An 18,828-nucleotide genomic window follows, 5' to 3' on the forward strand; every position below is an offset into this window, starting at 1 on the left:
GCCGAGATGAATCTAATGAAGGCACTCAAGCACACACAACCTTTATTCAGACGTCTTGAAAGGCTGTGCTTTTTAGCTCATCACTGGACAGTGGTAATTATCCGAGGTCACCCTTGTCTCGCTTTCTGCCACCAGACAGCCGATGCCCTTAAAGCTTTGAAAACTGTGTGCGAACACGATGGATATTCAGACATCTTATGTCATGCCAATGTTACACTGTACGGCAGTGCTGGAATTAAATGAATGTTATTGTCTCCTGAGGGGCCGTTTAACATCAACACATTTCTTACTCGATTGTTCTGCTCGGGCACGGCTAAATTACACTTAAATTTTCGTATCGCACCTCCCTTCTCATTTTAAGTAATGAACGGGCAGAGGCTGAAGTCCATTCTGCGGCCACCAAGGACACTTTTCTTTATTACCGTCCATTATGAGGCCGAATGTTTCTGTTTCTGTCTTCTGTCTAAAACCGTAACCGAGATCCCCAGCCTTCCGAGTCGGAATAATCGAGACTTTCTCCGCAAGGGTGATTCTGAAGCGTTTCAAAGTAATCTGATACCTGACCATCAAGGCTTAAGGCTGATTTATCCTTTCATTAATACAGTCTAAGGAACACATTGATTTTAAATAAAGACCCTTTGAACAGATACAGTGGCTCTAAAAGTATGAAAATCACCTTAAAAACACGAAGGTCATTGCTTTATATAGAAAAATATAAATCCAAGCATCATTTATTTGGAATAAAACACTTTTCAGGCAAAAAATTGCACAGAAAGGTTATATATAAGTTATTTAAATGAATGTTTTTTCACATGCTCAAAAAATGCAGTTAGTTCTTGAAAAGCATGTATTTTTGTAGGTAACACTTTATTTTAAGGACCAATTGCCACTCTTAACTAGCATGCATGCTACTAGCATATTGGCCGTTTATTAGTACTTATAAAGTACATATTAATGCCTTATTCTGCATATTTTAGATCCCTTAATCCTACCCCATAACTAAACTTAACAAATACCTTACTATCCATGAATATGCAGACAATTAGGAGTTTATTGAAGCAAAAGTCATAGTCAATAGCGGGAAATGGATCTTAAAGGGATAGTTCACCCAAAAATGAAAATTCTGTCATTAATTACTCACCCTCATGTCGTTTCAAACCCGTAAGATCTTCGTTCATCTTCGGAACACAAATTAAGATATTTTTGATGAATTTGGAGAGCTCTCTGACCCTCCATAGACAGCAAAGCAACTGTAATGTTCCCAGGTCCAGAAATGTAGTAAGGATATCGGTAAAACAGTCCATGTGACATCAGTGGCTCAACTTCAATTTTGCGAAGCTACGAGAATACTTTTTTGTGCGCAAAGAAAACAAAAATAACAATTTATTTAACAATTATTCTCCACCGAATTACGTCTTCTGCCATTTTGGAGAGTATCCAAGAACGTATTCGACGTAATCAGCGTTGTTTACGTTCGGTGGGATAACGCGCGCATGAACGTAATCGGCGTAATCAGCGTTGTTTACGCTTAGGGGAAAGCGTGCGTATGTGTTGTGATACTCTCTAAAGTGAACTAACCCTTTAAAATAAAGTATGACCATTTTGCAGATGTCAGTTAGTTTGTTACTTATTGCATTTCAGTTCAATATTTTTGGGGCCAATGTTTGTTGATCAAAAATAGAAAAAGTGCATATCCAAATCCCCAAATTTGTCTCAAATGCAGAGCAACAAAATCAAAATCCCCTGCCACATTATGTTAATACAATTCATCTTTATTTGAAAATAATGCTGAGAAAAAGCATTCTAATAATGGTTTTTAGTTTATGCTTGCTGCATGACTGTTAAACTAGCTTCAACCATGTGACGCAAAGCGAATTGTGACATTTGGTCTCTGGCATCCTCAACAGAATCTGCGAGGAACAGTGACGTGCGACAAAAGGACAGACACTTGGAGACATCGAGTTAAGTAACTGAAGGTTCACATAAAAGCGTGTAAAGGGCCCTCAGCAGCTCTCCTTACACTGACACCATCTGCTTGGCACTGATGTGAACTCGCACGTACAGCACAGCCTCTGTTTGCGCGTAACTTCTCGAGCGGCTGATGAATAGAGCGTCTGCTTTGAAGCGTGTGCCAATAACTTTGATGGCAGATCATTAGAATGAGCGCTAACATCTTTTCTGAGTGGCCTTTTTTGTTACATTCCTTGATGTGTACAGGTGTGGATAAAGGAGGAAAGATCCAGATTTGAATTTGAATATAGTGAATCGCACATGGCCTAAATGATGCTGTTAGTGTCGCTGTGGGCATCTCATAATACCGACAGGGGCACAATAGCACTAATGCTATATTGGGCTCGTGAAAATGTGAAAGATTCGTCGAACCGACATTTCTGTAAATAAAGCAACAGCCATATGTTGTCTATGGAACAATCTGTGCAGGGAAATAAAACAGAAATGGATGTTTGGATGTGATAAGAAACAGCAATTCATGTGACAGGATAATGCACATCAGATAACGTGATTGAGGAAGTGATCAATGCTCATTTAGTGATGATGTGACAGGACTATTGATTTATTTGGAATTCACATACTGACCATGTCAGTAACACGACTGAAAATCTCTGCATTGATTCTATTGATTCTTGGGTCTTTTGAGCCAGATTTGATTTCCTTCAAAGTACATAATGGCGTTTTAATTCATCCTTTTCCCAATTAGTCTTAGTGATTTTAATCATTTTAGGCTTTTTGAGTTAAATGTGGGATTTAAGAAACAGTTTTTTAAGAAACTGATTTAAGAAAATGTGGGATTTAAGAAACTAGTATCACTTGTTGATTTCAGAACGGTTTTAGTTATAAATGCTTAACAAAAGAAGAAATGCTTTAAAATGCAAAGTTCAAATTTAAACTCAACCGATGAGGTAGTTGGAATTCTCAGAAATTGTTAAAAATCTAATTTAAAATCAACCAATGTAGTAATTAACTCATTTACCAATTAAAACAGAAAGAAAGAGTAGTGGACCAGCCAATTAGAAATTAACAACCATAAATTGGGTTGTCTCTTTAGGTTATTTTCACCCCCGCCCCCCAATATTTGTACTCAAGGATTTTTAGTGCCATGGTGGCAAGCCATTTTACATAGTTCTTCAGATTTGAATAGTGATCATTCTGGGTTTCGAAAACGTATCAAACTAAAGAACTTTTATAATCATTTCTAAGAACCAGAACGCTGCTTTGAAAAGCGACAACGTGATGAGACTCCATTCTTTATTATTTCAACCTCCATTAAAACTGTTTCTTAAACATGAAATATTATCTCTCTAATTATCCATTTAAAGATCTGAGCAGATATTTTCTAACTCCATTGTCAAATTGGCCATTTTAGGCAATGTTTGGCACAATACATTTTTCTCTCTAATTGCAAAATGCACAGGCTCTAATTGGACAGATCTGTGTTGTGCACTTAGTCTGGTCTTTAATAAGGGTCTTCAGTTCAGACGTCTTTCTCCGCTGTTTTTGAAGACTTAATGGATTTCCAGAGACATTAGATTTAACTTAATAATGGTGAGGGTTGCGGAATTAATAAAGCGTGCCTTCAAAACCGGCGAATGCAAATGTGTATATTTAAATATCCTCTTGATGTGTGTTTCTTTTAAAGTTGCATTTCAATTTCATTTCATCAAACCCGACAGCCGTGTCTCTGTTTATGTCACGAGCAACATGAATATGCATATGGTGAATGGTAAAATTCATAAGCGTATGAAACTGATGCCTCGTCTCGTGGCAGCAGTGTATTTATTATGTAGATGATTTTATGGCTGATCTACGCGGCGAAATGTACACGAATAGATTTGTTTTTGTGCGATCAGACAATTAAAGGTGTCAAAAATGTTTTGAGCTAATTCTGCAACTGGTAATACAGTTCTAACAAGTAAATGATACTCTAATAAAAAGTCTAATGAGGTCCGCAGTGTTCTTTAATGAACCAGTAAGCATTTGACCTCACAATAAACATATCCCTAAATGCTCTTTAAGGCTTATATGCAATGAAACACTCGGGACATCATGTAGATATTTAAAACCTTGCTCCGAACAGTAATTTCCTGTTCAATTATGCCAAATCTCAATGAGCCATGATTCTAAAAACAGCCCCCTTTGACGGCCCAGTTCTGATCTGGCATAGCGCCTCATCATAATGCCAGAGAAAAGACAAGGCATGAAACACAACATGCTTTCAGGTGGTCAGATGAAATTTTATTTTGTACTTTCTTTCAAAACGAAAGGCAACTGTGCTGAATAAACTATTTTGTCCACCATTATGCTTATCAAATCCTATTATGAAATTGTCATTTTGATTATCTTAAATACCCTGTAAAATGTTCTGCCAAAGCCTATCAGAAATTGAATTGCGTATTGAATTACAATGGAATGGAACGGCGGTGGTGATGCATATTTGAACTTAACAGAAATGACATTTCAGGCTAAGAGCAGAAGGGAGCTCAATTATTATTAATACTTATTAGAATTACTAATGTCAATAAAACGTTTACATTGAAAACAATAGTATCTTTGACACGTTGTTTATTTTTTTCTTTTTCAAAACGGTGGTCTTGTCTTGCTCAAAGCCCGAGAGAGTATAAACTGAGAGGGGAGAGAGATGTTTCGTTTTCTGGGTTGTGCCCCACAGGTGTGTCAGTTTACCAACAAGCTGCCCGCTAGGCAGTGAGGTGAGACAGCGGGTTCACCTGCCAATCAAGAGCATCTCAGCCTCCCTCCTCTGGACACCGGCTTTATGTGGGCTCTTTACTTCAAGAGTTCTGACTGTTGTTCAGAAGCTATCTTTAGCAGGAGAGGCGAGAAGAGGAAATATGAATTGGTATAGGTATAGACTAGAGAACAAAAAAGAAGAATGATGAGGTGTCTTTGGGCCGCGGAGCCTCTCTCAAACAGAGCTGCAGGAAATAAACAGCAATCACTGTAGCATGACTGAAAATCCACTGAGCAGGCAGCCTTAATTGAGCCCCTCTCTTTGTCTATTTCCTTTTCGCTCTTCCCCCTCTCCATGGATAATAAGCACAAGATCCCTTAACCTTTTTGTGCATTTTAAAGACCATTAATTGATGTGTGAAACTGCATTTTGCAGAAGTTGAGGGGTCCAAAGACCCCCAGGCGGTGTGTGATAGCCTCAGATATTTCCAGTTTAACGTCTCAATGTGACAGATGGGTGTTGCTGAAGGAGGTGTATTCTGTACAGTCAATATATGAATATACACAGCAGTGGAAAACAATAATCATACATACTATTTGCATGTACGCTTGAGAATGTGATTACAAGTATTGATTTATGATTGCTTATGTTTAAGGCATGTATTCTTTGGTCAGTGAGTAGGAGATTATTGCTGTTAGATTTTAGCACCTTATAGATATCATATTTGCATACTGGAAAAATTGGTGTAGAAACAGTTTTCACTTGAAAATTGATTGTAAATTTCTCACACAATTACAAAGAAACAGCTTGTAACACATTGAAGTTTTGAACTTGTAAAACATACTCCAATCATTTTTTTTTTTTTTTTCAATTTTAACATTTTTTATATTGTGTGTAATGTTATATCATTAGCGCGTGATATGGCGTGTTTACAAATGTGATTTCTCAATATAATAATTAGTTCATAATAAGAAAAACAGCTATTTGTAAACCCCGAAGATTTAGGGGGGGAAAAAATGACATCCTCCATTGATTTAATCACACAAGCCTGTGTGCAAATTAATTTACGCCCTGCTTGCTTTTCGGACATGTTTGAGCAACTCAAAACAAACATAAGGTAAGTTATGAATTCTCTTTGGGGAGAAGTATTAAAAATTAATCAGTGCTTATTAATATTATCTGCGATGTAATATTTCTCTCTTGGTTTGCAATTAAAAAAATCTAGCAGAAAAAGATCACTTGGCTGCTAATTCTACTCTGGATCTTGGGTGTGATATTCAGATGTATCAGTGCATCACTCAGACAGACTTTCCGTAGCTTTGTTTACATTCGCTTCTTTCATTTCTACATGTGTATAATGTGAATCCGCTACGCTTGTGTGTTTCTACGGCGATGTGACAATAATAAAAGTGACGCGATCCGATCCGATCCTCCTGCGCTGAGCCCCGGGTGGGCGGGGCCATGCTAATGACGTCAATGGAATGGGTGAGGTGACGAGCCCCTTCTGCGCTCCGCCCCGTGTGGGTGACGGGAGGGGGAGGGAGCCAGGCAGAGCTGATCCCACGTGTGACGCTCGCATTCCCGGCTCAGTAATATTCTCTTAGCTCTGACAGTGTGTGTGTTAGTTACTGGCCATAGTTGGGTTAGCCATGGAGGGAGACGGGAGCCAAGCCACATCTGGAAGCCCTAACGATTCGCAACACGACCCGGGGTAAGTCAGAGCCAATGCTGACAGCACTTGACTTTTTTTCCTTGTGTGTTTTTCTCCAGTGAACATGTTTTAAAAACGCTCTTCCGGATGCACGGAACTACTACACCTTTGTTTGATGTATATTAGAGAGCACAGCCCGCCAGGGCTCGGTAAACACACACCTCTCTGCTTTGCCTTCGTTTAGCTCTGCTTTTTTGTCGCTTGCTACACGTCAAAATGGCCGATCTGACATCTGGACTCACTTCTGCTGTGTTTTCCCCTTACAGTAAAATGTTTATCGGTGGCCTCAGCTGGCAAACTTCACCAGGTAAGAGACCGATGGTTCGCTGTCATTTGCGCGCGTTTGTCGGGCTGTGTTGTGTTTCTTTCATTGTATCAGTGTGGCGCGCTGTGCGGGATATGTGCCGTCATTTGAAGTCCTCTATTCGACCCCTGTTAGACATCCAGGGGGGCGTTTAATTTACAAACTGGTGTGTAACGCTCGAATGCTTTGCTCATGTGTGCTCTTTTCTTTCTGTTTTGTTTCACAGACAGCCTTAGAGACTATTTTAGTAAATTTGGAGAAATCAGAGAATGTATGGTGATGAGAGATCCCACAACAAAACGCTCCAGGTAAAAAACAAAGACAATGTTTTTTTGTTTTTTTGCGCTCCGCCCCGTGTGGGTGACGGGAGGGGGAGGGAGCCAGGCAGAGCTGATCCCACGTGTGACGCTCGCATTCCCGGCTCAGTAATATTCTCTTAGCTCTGACAGTGTGTGTGTTAGTTACTGGCCATAGTTGGGTTAGCCATGGAGGGAGACGGGAGCCAAGCCACATCTGGAAGCCCTAACGATTCGCAACACGACCCGGGGTAAGCCAGAGCCAATACTGACAGCACTTGACTTTTTTCCTTGTGTGTTTTTCTCCAGTGAACATGTTTTAAAAACGCTCTTCCGGATGCACGGAACTACTACACCTTTGTTTGATGTATATTAGAGAGCACAGCCCGCCAGGGCTCGGTAAACACACACCTCTCTGCTTTGCCTTCGTTTAGCTCTGCTTTTTTTGTCGCTAGCTACACGTCAAAATGGCCGATCTGACATCTGGACTCACTTCTGCTGTGTTTTCCCCTTACAGTAAAATGTTTATCGGTGGCCTCAGCTGGCAAACTTCACCAGGTAAGAGACCGATGGTTCGCTGTCATTTGCGCGCGTTTGTCGGGCTGTGTTGTGTTTCTTTCATTGTATCAGTGTGGCGCGCTGTGCGGGATATGTGCCGTCATTTGAAGTCCTCTATTCGACCCCTGTTAGACATCCAGGGGGGCGTTTAATTTACAAACTGGTGTGTAACGCACGAATGCTTTGCTCATGTGTGCTCTTTTCTTTCTGTTTTGTTTCACAGACAGCCTTAGAGACTATTTTAGTAAATTTGGAGAAATCAGAGAATGTATGGTGATGAGAGATCCCACAACAAAACGCTCCAGGTAAAAAACAAAGACAATGTTTTTTTGTTTTTTTGAAATTATTTTTAAATCCCTTAACACGTTGAGGTTTTTATTCAAAGCGATATAAACTGGCGATTTTGCCCTTGCGCTGTTATTCGGATGCTATGCGCTGTTGAGGCGACTGGATCGGTGTGTCTGTGAATAGGATACAGTTTGACATTGATTTGGGATTCTTCATGTTAAACCAAATGTCTTTAATAAACCGAGCGCTTAATGCGGTTGCTTGTGTTTTTATCTTCGACGTTGGCACGTTAATGGGTTTTTCACACTTGAAATTGTCATTCTTAACCCTGGGTTATTTTGTTCCATGTTTCACACCGTTCATACTTTACCCTGGATTAGTAATTAATCCTCCGCTGTCAGATTGCAAGATTTCTTACTGTACGTTAGCGTTTTCATTTGCATATTCATGAGGCTTAAAACGTTGGTTGGACGCTTACAGCACGCGACCTGTTTTAATATCCGTAGAAATGTCGCTACGCAGCCCCTCTCCATTTGCTTTACATCTTCTGAAATGTACCGCAGAAATACATTGTTTCCCTCAAACATTTAAATTAAACGGCGCGTGAAAGTTTCTGCGACTGTACAATGCTTATGAATATTTAATGAGGTAAGCGCCGAAGCAGTTTATGATTGGTTGTCTGTTGCTAAACATATGTAGTAGAATTTCATAACAGTCGGTTAAAAGGCGCTGCTGAACACCTTTCAAATTACAAGTTTGAAACGTTTCTTAACCTAAGGTTATAACTGGCCTTTACCCAGGGTTTAAAAAGACGTTAACCGAGGATTAAGTGTGGCGTGAAAAGTCCATATGTGTCCTTGACTGACTATTTCTAAGGTAACACGTTATGCAGAAGTTTATCTGAAATGTTTTGCCAACCAAGTGCTAAGTTGGTTCTTGGTTCTTGCTCAACCAAGGTTCTTGCTAAATAATATAATAGGGTGGACATATTAAAGGGATATTTCACACGGAAATGGAAATTCTGTCGTTGTTTATTCTGTGAAACACAAAAGGAATTGTTAGGGACTGACAGTTTCAGTCACCATTCACTTTTATTTGCATCTTTCCCCCCCCATAACGTTACAGTGAAAGTGAATGGTGACTGAAGCTGTCATTCTACACATTCTTTTATGTTCCTCAGGCAAATGAAAGTCATACGGGTTTGGAACGACATGAGGGTGAGTAAATGATGACAGAATTTCCATTTTTGTGTAACCTACCATACTCTTTTGTCCTTGACGCACTATATTTCTAAGATAACATGTAATTAAAATTGTTACAGATATCAAAGTTCATGTAGCATTCAATAATAGAATAGAATGGATATGTTAACAAGCTTACCAGTCAAACACGTGTAACGCATTGCTGTCAGCTCCTAATGTATGTCTGTGTTTTTGTTTGTTTTGTTTTCCAGGGGATTTGGCTTCGTTACGTTTGTGGATGCGGCCAGTGTAGATAAGGTCCTAGCTCAACCTCACCACGAATTAGACTCAAAGACGGTACGTTCCCTTCTATTTGCGTTTGTTTTGTGAAGTGCTGTTTAAACATGCTTGTATCTGTGACATTCAGTGGTGAAAAGACACGCAGTCTCCCTATCATATCCCTTCCCGTGTCGAGGCTTTCTGCGGCATTTGTCATTGTACCACACACACAACAGCGGGGCACTTGACATAAATAAGTAGCTGGATAATTAGTCCTATCTTCCTCACATGCCTCAACAGGTTTTAACCCCTTCCTTGCCAAACCGGGACTGGGGAACAAAGGGTTAAATCTCATTAAGGTATGGGGGCAAGAAGGAACTAATTACCTGCGGCGTTGTTCAATCGTGACTCCAGCTGTGTTCAGGGCCTCTTGTGACGTAAGACTTGCAGTGTATATAGTGTTTTGCACTCTTGTTCCTGATTGAATTTTCCAGACAGAATGTTGACTCCGGATGTTGCTCAGGGCAAGAATGTATTTTGGATGCATGCATAAGTTCATTGTAAACCTTGCTGACTAGAAATGTTTTAAGTGCATGATTTACATGGTAAACTAATTTGATCACATTTGTTTCTTTTTGTATTTTCATAGTATATTTAGACTTATGTTGATACTATGTTATTTGTGGTGCAGGTTAGTGTGTGTACTGGTGCACAGTTTTCCATTATTATACATTTAACTATCATGCATTCAATTTATTTCCTAATGTGCCATTAATTATTTATTTTAATTTCTTAGTTGTTTTATTCATGCCTGGAGTTTGCTGTTGCTTCGACATTTAAAAGGTGCTTGTAATATGTAAACTCAAAGTTTAGAGTATGTACTAAGATTTTCTTGTAAATTTTTAAATAAAGATTCTAATTTTTAAAAAGATTTTGAAGTGTGTTTTTACCTGTAGAGTTTAGGATTATTTTATATATATTATAGCATTTATATTAAAACATTTTTATTTATATTGTATTTTATTTGAATTGAATAACATAGTATTTATATTATAGTATTCATATTATAACCTTTTATATAGTATGGATTCTTCCAAAGCATTTTTATTTAGGATTAGAAGTAATCTGGAAAATATTGTGTATTTATATTATATTATTTATATTATTTTACATTGGCCATGTAAACATGCAAACTGAGTCATACGTATATTTCTGTCAGCAAGAAATAGGTTTGCCTTATTCAACCTAACCTAAATCCAGGCAGAAATACATTTAGATTTTTGTGTGACAGTGAACCCCAGGATAAGCAGACGCTGTACCAGTAAAGTTAATGTGGATTCTATTTTCTTTTTTATGTATGAAGTCACCATCTTTCCTGTTTGTAGATGCAGTTGCTAGTTACCTGTAGGAGTCCAGAGTGAAAGAGCCTTTTATTTGGGATAGCTAGGGTGTGGACAAATACCGCCTTCACTGACTTATTTTAATAGATGCCATGTTGCTGCAAGTTCATATCAAGAGACGGACTTATTTAAAGGCGTTCACAGAGGTTCATAGCTTCCCTCAGGAATTTTGTGGCTAATACTCCTCTCCCAGAACACTGTGTATTGGCATTCTATTGGCATTTTTTTGGCAAAAAATGTGTAATTCTGTGATAAGATGGGGTTAGAATTATTTTTCTGTTTCAAATAGAAATTAAAGTTGCAAGATAAATTGAAATAATTTCTAAAAATATATACAAATAAGGGAGGATGTATTTTAATATTGAAAACATTTTATTTAACATTATCATTTTATCATAATAATGTGTGTGTGTAAAGATGTAAAACACCAAACTAAGTTTTACTGACAAGTTGCACTGATTAGATTAGATCAGGTGGCTAATTTGGTCAACAGCAGATTAACCTGTTAAACTGTTTATTACCCATTACTGGGTAATAAAGATTACTAATGGTTGTTTACTTAAATCCAGCAATTGGGCAAATATTAATTCTGAATCATAATTTAGCACAGCAGGTGAATATTCGTCACCTCTCTTGGTTCCGTGCCCTAAATCTGTTAGAAATACAGGTGTGCTATTCATTATGTCTCTCTCTGCCAGTTTGGCATTGACTGATGTAAGCCGAAATGCCTTTAGGAGGGGGAATGTTTCTGTCTGATTAATAAAATAATATAACATTGTACATGTCAGTGTTGCACTAGTCGAAAAACTTGTAATTCGGACATCAAAAGTGGGCCGTTTAGATTACATAATCATGGCACGCATGTGTAATTCTAGTATTCTTAGTAAAAAGTGGGTCAAGGTTTGACGTTTCAAATGCTCTTGAATGGCTGAGGGAAAAAAAAAAAGAAAGCTAGCGTTAGCAGTGATGTATCCAGGATTGAGATCAAGTGGACTCTGCGGCTGGTGCTAAAGCAGGGATTACGGAGCTCTCGGTAGTGATGTCATCGTCAGGGTTGGGGTGGCTGTGTCATGACTCTGGGGTTTCAGCTCCAACTGGAGACCAGGAGCCGTGAGGAAGTTGCACCGGTAGAGGTTTAAGAACAAATTTAAATTGCCAGTGCAGTTGAAAGCTCTTGCTTTTGATGTCTATAATAGAAGAAATATTACTATTATTAAATATTACTGCTTTAAAAAGATCAAGGCTTGATCTTTACCTCGTCACCACCTGTTTCCTTTGGCCTTTATTTCCTAGGCTTATTCCTTTTGTTTTGCTGTTTGCAGATTTATATATATTTTTGCATATGTATTTACAACTTGCAATAATTGTAATGTAATATCCAAAAAATGTAAACCTCATATATATATTCATATATTTATAAGCTTGTGTACATTTGCATTTTATATGGATGTTATGTTACAGATTGGCAATATTTGAGTACTAATGAGTTGCACCGGTAGAGGTTTAAGAACAAATTTAAATTGCCAGTGCAGTTGAAAGCTCTTGCTTTTGATGTCTATAATAGAAGAAATATTACTATTATTAAATATTACTGCTTTAAAAAGATCAAGGCTTGATCTTTACCTCGTCACCACCTGTTTCCTTTGGCCTTTATTTCCTAGGCTTATTCCTTTTGTTTTGCTGTTTGCAGATTTATATATATTTTTGCATATGTATTTACAACTTGCAATGATTGTAATGTAATATCCAAAAAATGTAAACCCCATATATATATTCATATATTTATAAGCTTGTGTACATTTGCATTTTATATGGATGTTATGTTACAGATTGGCAATATTTGAGTACTAATGAGTTGCACCGGTAGAGGTTTAAGAACAAATTTAAATTGCCAGTGCAGTTGAAAGCTCTTGCTTTTGATGTCTATAATAGAAGAAATATTACTATTATTAAATATTACTGCTTTAAAAAGATCAAGGCTTGATCTTTACCTCGTCACCACTTGTTTCCTTTGGCCTTTATTTCCTAGGCTTATTCCTTTTTTTTTTGCTGTTTGCAGATTTATATATTTTTGCATATGTATTTACAACTTGCAGCAATTTTAATGTAATATCCAAAAATGTAAACCCCATATAGATATTCATATATTTATAAGCTTGTGTACATTTGCATTTTATATGGATGTTATGTTACAGATTGGCAATATTTGAGTACTAATGAGTTGGCTCATTTAGAAATAAATGAAGTACCTGCTTTATTTAGGAGTTTAGAAGTACCTGCAGTGTCATCTTTCAATCCAGACAGCTACGTTTTTATTGCATTTTCTATTTTCCACTTTTTTGCAATTTCCTGTCCAATCTTTTTGTCACATTTGAAGAGTGCAAATGGTCCAAAGAAAACATGTACAGAGATATTCTTGACACACTTGTTTCACATTTGATTAAAAGCTGTGTAATCTGCAAATCTGAAAGCCTAGGGTGAGAATTGCATTGTGTATTGACAACTGAAAGACTGTTGCCTAAAAGACTAAAAGCAATCTGTTTTAGATTAAACACTTTTCTGGATGAATTAAAGTATAACACACCAGTATCATTTCCCACCAGAAAGGTTTTTTTTTTGTACATATTGCAATTCTGTTCAGGTCAAATTAATTTACCAGGAGACCCCCTCCTTCGTATTCCACCAAAACATGTTTATTACGTTTTTCCCCCCTTTTGCACGCTGCCACATCTCACAATTCTGCTTTTCTTTTTCTTACCATTTATAAGAAGTGACAAAGCATTCAGACATGCAGTATATTCAAGAGCAATATAGCACTAATGGATCTTTTTCCCTGGAGTTATTTTTCCATTTAATGAGAGTGCAGAGGCAAGTCTTTGAACTGTTTTTGTTCTAGCATGCATGATTATCTACCGTCCTATCCTTCTAGTGCTCTGGCTGCCCAAGCTTTTGGCCTGTGTGCTAAAAAGAGGGACTGTTGTTTTAGTCTATGAATGTTTAAATGACCAAAGCAAACATCTTTCTCAACAGCAAGTCGGCCAGAAACTCACTTATTTTCTCTATGTAAAATCTTTATTTGAGTGTTTAAAATAAATAAGTGATGTGAACTAATATGAAGTCTAACAAGCCAGCTAGTGGAAATCAATAATACCTGTTTATCATTAATGACACAATCTCTTAAAATGATTTTTTTCCCTTCTAGCATTAGAATCATACATATTTTGCGGTATTAAAAATGTATGATGCAGAGATCAATAAGAGAAAAAACCTTTTTGATTGCAATTGACGTATTTATGTTGTTAATTTATCCTCCAGGGAAATTTGTTATTATTAATATCCAGGATGAATCGTTACGCTGGTTCAGAACACCAGCGGTTTATGTAAATTACAAATGCTCTTAATCACGATGTGTGCAAAACTACGTTTCGTTTGTAATATAATAAAATCAAATAACAGCTTTTCTAACCAATAAACCTAGTTATGCCCAATCACATGCCAAAATGCATTATAGGCCGAGCAGTAACGCCTCGTGCAGTGTGGTACAGCGAAGGAGAGTCACCCATAATAATTCTAATCCCTCAGGGGGGGAAGGAGGTTGTGGATGTATTGATCTAATGCCCTGTCTTGATTCTCCGCAAATCTACAGCGCTCACTAAAACCCCTCCCGCCATTTCGTCCTGACCTCCCCCGAGGCCGCGAGCACTTCTTCAGCGAGTCTTTGAATTATCTCCGGTGTGTTATATAATGCCACCTGTTTATTTATGTTGTAATCGAATAATTATGCTCTAACCTGTGTAAGGTTTTATTCGATTTTGTCATACACAGGCCTCATGCAACCAGCGTGTAATAACTAGGCGAGATTACACATGAGACATGGAGCATTGCATCATGATTAATGCTATAATTTCCATGAGGGTTATCGAGTAGTCGCAGCACATTGCCGGCTTTTTCTAATATTTTCTAATTTTCCTCTTCACGTAACAGTATCACAAGCTCAGTTTTCTCATATTTCTTTCTCTCCTTCTTGTCTCATTTAGATTGATCCTAAAGTTGCCTTTCCAAGACGCGCTCAACCCAAGGTAAGAGCTGTTTGCTTTTGCTCTCTCATGCCGAGCCACTTTACATTTGCATGTCTGCTGCATATTTGTTAATAGTGTGAGAGGGCGAATGTTTTTCGCTGAATTTGTCCTTTGATAGAGCAAAGTTGAGTTGGAGTTGGAGTAGCTGTGATGTTACGTTATGGTCTGTTGCAGTCTGGCTGGTGTTATTTTCCAGGCTAACTATGACTTCTCTGTGTCATAGTACAAGGAGATTCCGTTTAATTGTTGTTTCAAATGTGAGGAATTCAGATTTTTTTAAATTAGCATGGCTGGGGATGAACTCAAAGAACTATCACGGAGAAAATATTGAATTTTCGCTGCCTTGTTGAGCGTGAAGGTTGAATTTTTTTTTCCCTTTTTGGGGGCATGAGGTGGGGTGGTGATTAACTTACCTTTTTTAGCATCGCTGCTTGCATGTAAGGTCATTAGAGAGGAATTTTTTATATATATAAAAAAAAGAACTAGAGGAGAATTTTGCCCTCAGCTGTGGAATTCAGAGCATTAAATCCCTCGTTTGAATCTTGTCTCAACAAGAAAATTTTCTTTGTATAGCCGAGTGTGTGTGTGTGTTTTTATGGTATCTAATGTCCTGCTTCTGCGAGCCATGCTGGCAACAAACGTCCGACAGCCTCTTCACTTCAGACTGCACTGTCAGCCAGATGGTCTGTGCCCCAGATTTTGTGTCTGCCGTGCAGCCGGTGCTTGGCCTCTCAGGCAGAGCTGGGACGGCCCCCCTGGCTCAGCTACGGGCCACCAGCACTTTCACCCAAGAGGAAAGGTGCACCGATCTGAGATCAGCCTAGATGTTTTCTTTTAGAATGGATGCAGAACAGGACGGCAGACGGTCCTTGATCAGAGCAGGCTGGGGAGGAGGGCTCGTGGGGTGACAGGTGTCCATTGCACACTTGTCTGGCTAATTGATATAAAGAACTTTTTTGCTTCATCCAGAGCTCATTGGAGGAGAAAAGGTGCACTCTCTTTCTCGCTCTCACGCACCTACACATGCCAGCGAGGCCGGTCCAAATGCAGGCCGCAGGGCCCCGGGCCTAATGCTGTTTCTTGGCTTGAGTTGGACACGGGATGAATAGTCGTATTAATGCGGCCAGGCTCCAGTAGCAGTTAGACTGCAGCCCTGTGGATGTTTGCTCAAAGCCAGGCGCATTGACAAATAATACCTTTAATGCAAATACATTATTATTCCCATGTCCTGTCAATAGGCTAGGCATTATTGCGCCATCGGAAGTTGCCAATAGTTAGGTCCATTCAGTTTCATTACCCTATCCGACCCTACACTTAGATTTAAGAGCAAACCAGCATTGGATAAACACGAAGATCCAAATGGAATACTAAGGAAACAAAAGATCAGCCCTCTGAATAGCCATTCTGTCCTCGCCATGCGACGATAGAGCAGTTTTTTTATCTCCCAACAAAAGCACTAAAAAGGAGTGGGGATTTGTTTTTGCAATGATTGTGTTAAACAGCGCAGAAGTTTACCACAGGCGGAGGGCGAGATTGCTTTTTTCGCCGTATTTGTGATTGGGCTTGTTGTTTCACACTACTTTTCCCCAACACGGCTCTGCATGTCCCGACAAGATTTTAATTGATATTGGGATTGAGGCCACTTTTGGAAGCGAATGGATTTTCGCAGGTCTGATATCGCCCTCCGAGAAAACTGTTATTTTCATCAACCCTAAGACTGCATAATCCTTCCAATCAAGTTACCGACGCTTCACCAGCTGCTGTAGTGCGGTTTTAACAAGCCTCTAGGTGCAGTAAGGTGATGGACGATCATCTGTATGTGATGGGCCATTTGTTTGCTGCTGATTCTTGTCCTTTCTCATTGATCATGTTTGGAGGCTGCTCCATCGCCAGTTGCTCATTTAGTAAGCTTGTATTTATCTTCAAGACATTTGTGTACGAAGCGTTACATTCCCAAATAATTAATTTCAAAGCTATTTATGTCCGAAGATCCAAATGGAATACTAAGGAAACTAAAGATCAGCCCTCTGAATAGCCATTCTGTCCTCGCCATGCGACGATAGAGCAGTTTTTTTATCTCCCAACAAAAGCCCTAAAAAGGAGTGGGGATTTGTTTTTGCAATGATTGTGTTAAACAGCGCAGAAGTTTACAACAGGCGGAGGGCGAGATTGCTTTTTTCGCCGTATTTGTGATTGGGCTTGTTGTTTCACACTACTTTTCCCCAACACGGCTCTGCATGTCCCGACAAGATTTTAATTGATATTGGGATTGAGGCCACTTTTGGAAGCGAATGGATTTTCGCAGGTCTGATATCGCCCTCCGAGAAAACTGTTATTTTCATCAACCCTAAGACTGCATAATCCTTCCAATCAAGTTACCGACGCTTCACCAGCTGCTGTAGTGCGGTTTTAACAAGCCTCTAGGTGCAGTAAGGTGATGGACGATCATCTGTATGTGATGGGCCATTTGTTTGCTGCTGATTCTTGTCCTTTCTCATTGATCATGTTTGGAGGCTGCTCCATCGCCAGTTGCTCATTTAGTAAGCTTGTATTTATCTTCAAGACATTTGTGTACGAAGCGTTACATTCCCAAATAATTAATTTCAAAGCTATTTATGTCCTTCGGTAGGTTCACTGATTAGAGGACAAATTTTGAAAATTCATATAGTTGCAAATAACTAAATAAGTGTTGGGGAACTGTAGCTTGTATCCTTTATTTAAAGTACTTCAATTACAGCCAAGTTACTATTTTGAAAATGTATTTACATAATTTAATTTGTGTAATTATTAATTTGTAATAAATATTGTAATCGTACTTTGTATACTGTTAGAAAATAAGATGGATAATTCTGTACAGGGGTTCTAGTGAACTGGCAATTTATTTATTTTTTTTGAGTCTGGTAATGCTTCATATGAGAGATAAGGCAAGTGCCTTTGCATATGAGCTACTAACTACTGCCATGCTACTAAAAATTTTAGTTAAATGATTAGTTACCGGTAAGTATTTTATGTAATGGTATTTTAGCAGCCCTGCTTGTTCTTCAACACTGGTAACACTTTATCATATCATTAATAACAATGACAAACATTAACGTGGAACAGTTTATTTTATAGAGTTTGTGTTACAAGTAAAGAGTTCCGGACGTCACGTGACCCATTCTGTTTACACCACCATGCTGGCAGGCAGGGACAGCCGGGAGCGAATATGAAATGAATAGCGCCAGGATGAGTTTCAAGGCAACAGAGTTCACTGCGTACTTTAATTCAAAAGACATAGACCTGTACATAGCAAAACTTAATAGATTAAGCATAACAGATCCCTATAATGCCCCTGTGGTGCTTTTTGTGTTGGTTAGAATGTTTTATTTCAGTGAACCATTTTAGTCGTCTATCGGGATGCTTAGGAATATGATAAAATGATTTCCCCTTTGCTTTATAGGACAATCGCATATATATATCGTGACATGTGGCCATATATATCAAAGATAACTTATAGATTTAATATGGGCTGCTTTTGGTGCTTGACACTTTTTTTTTATTGGTCTTTTTGTGTGTTTTACGAATAAGATAGACTACGAGGTTAAGAAGCTTACTTAAATGTAAAATGTTTTTTCTCTATTTTGCAATAAAAGATGGCTTCCCTTATTGATCACGTCTCGGGTAGATTGCATGGTTTCTTGCACGGCGGGATGTTGGATTCATGAAAAATAATCACGTAGTTTGTATTTGCCAAAACTGATTTACCAAAGTCAAAACACAGACGGGATTGGCGTTAGCGCGAGCGCCACTTAATTGTGAAGCGGGAGCGACCAGCCAGCAGAGGATTCTGCAGCCTTCCTCAAACAGTTATGTTCAGGATTTTCTGATTTACATAACGAATGCATGTGAACTGTGTGAGGGGGCAAGAGGGTCACGTACAGGACACATAAATTAAACCCAATATACGGGACGGTTGGCAACCCTAGCTTTCCCCTGCCTGTTCTGGCATCCTGGCGCACAGCAGCTGTCCACCATGTTGAAATAGTAA

General features: G+C 38.7%; 1 protein-coding gene across 1 annotated transcript in view; it reads left to right on the forward strand.

Annotated features, from left to right (window-relative positions):
- Positions 1 to 7,069: 7,069 nt before the first annotated feature.
- Positions 7,070 to 18,828, forward strand: part of LOC107746696 (RNA-binding protein Musashi homolog 2) — a 259,374-nt gene continuing 247,615 nt past the window's right edge. The window contains exons 1-5 of the mRNA XM_016560990.1: positions 7,070 to 7,267; positions 7,534 to 7,574; positions 7,798 to 7,879; positions 9,316 to 9,400; positions 14,760 to 14,801. Coding sequence (XP_016416476.1) covers positions 7,206 to 7,267; positions 7,534 to 7,574; positions 7,798 to 7,879; positions 9,316 to 9,400; positions 14,760 to 14,801 — 312 coding nt within the window. The 5' untranslated portion in view covers positions 7,070 to 7,205. The remainder of the gene's footprint in view (positions 7,268 to 7,533; positions 7,575 to 7,797; positions 7,880 to 9,315; positions 9,401 to 14,759; positions 14,802 to 18,828) is intronic.

The sequence above is a fragment of the Sinocyclocheilus rhinocerous genome, unplaced genomic scaffold (genome assembly GCF_001515625.1).
Source record: "Sinocyclocheilus rhinocerous isolate Xijiao unplaced genomic scaffold, SAMN03320098_v1.1 scaffold259, whole genome shotgun sequence".
Classification (NCBI taxonomy): Eukaryota; Metazoa; Chordata; class Actinopteri; order Cypriniformes; family Cyprinidae; genus Sinocyclocheilus; species Sinocyclocheilus rhinocerous.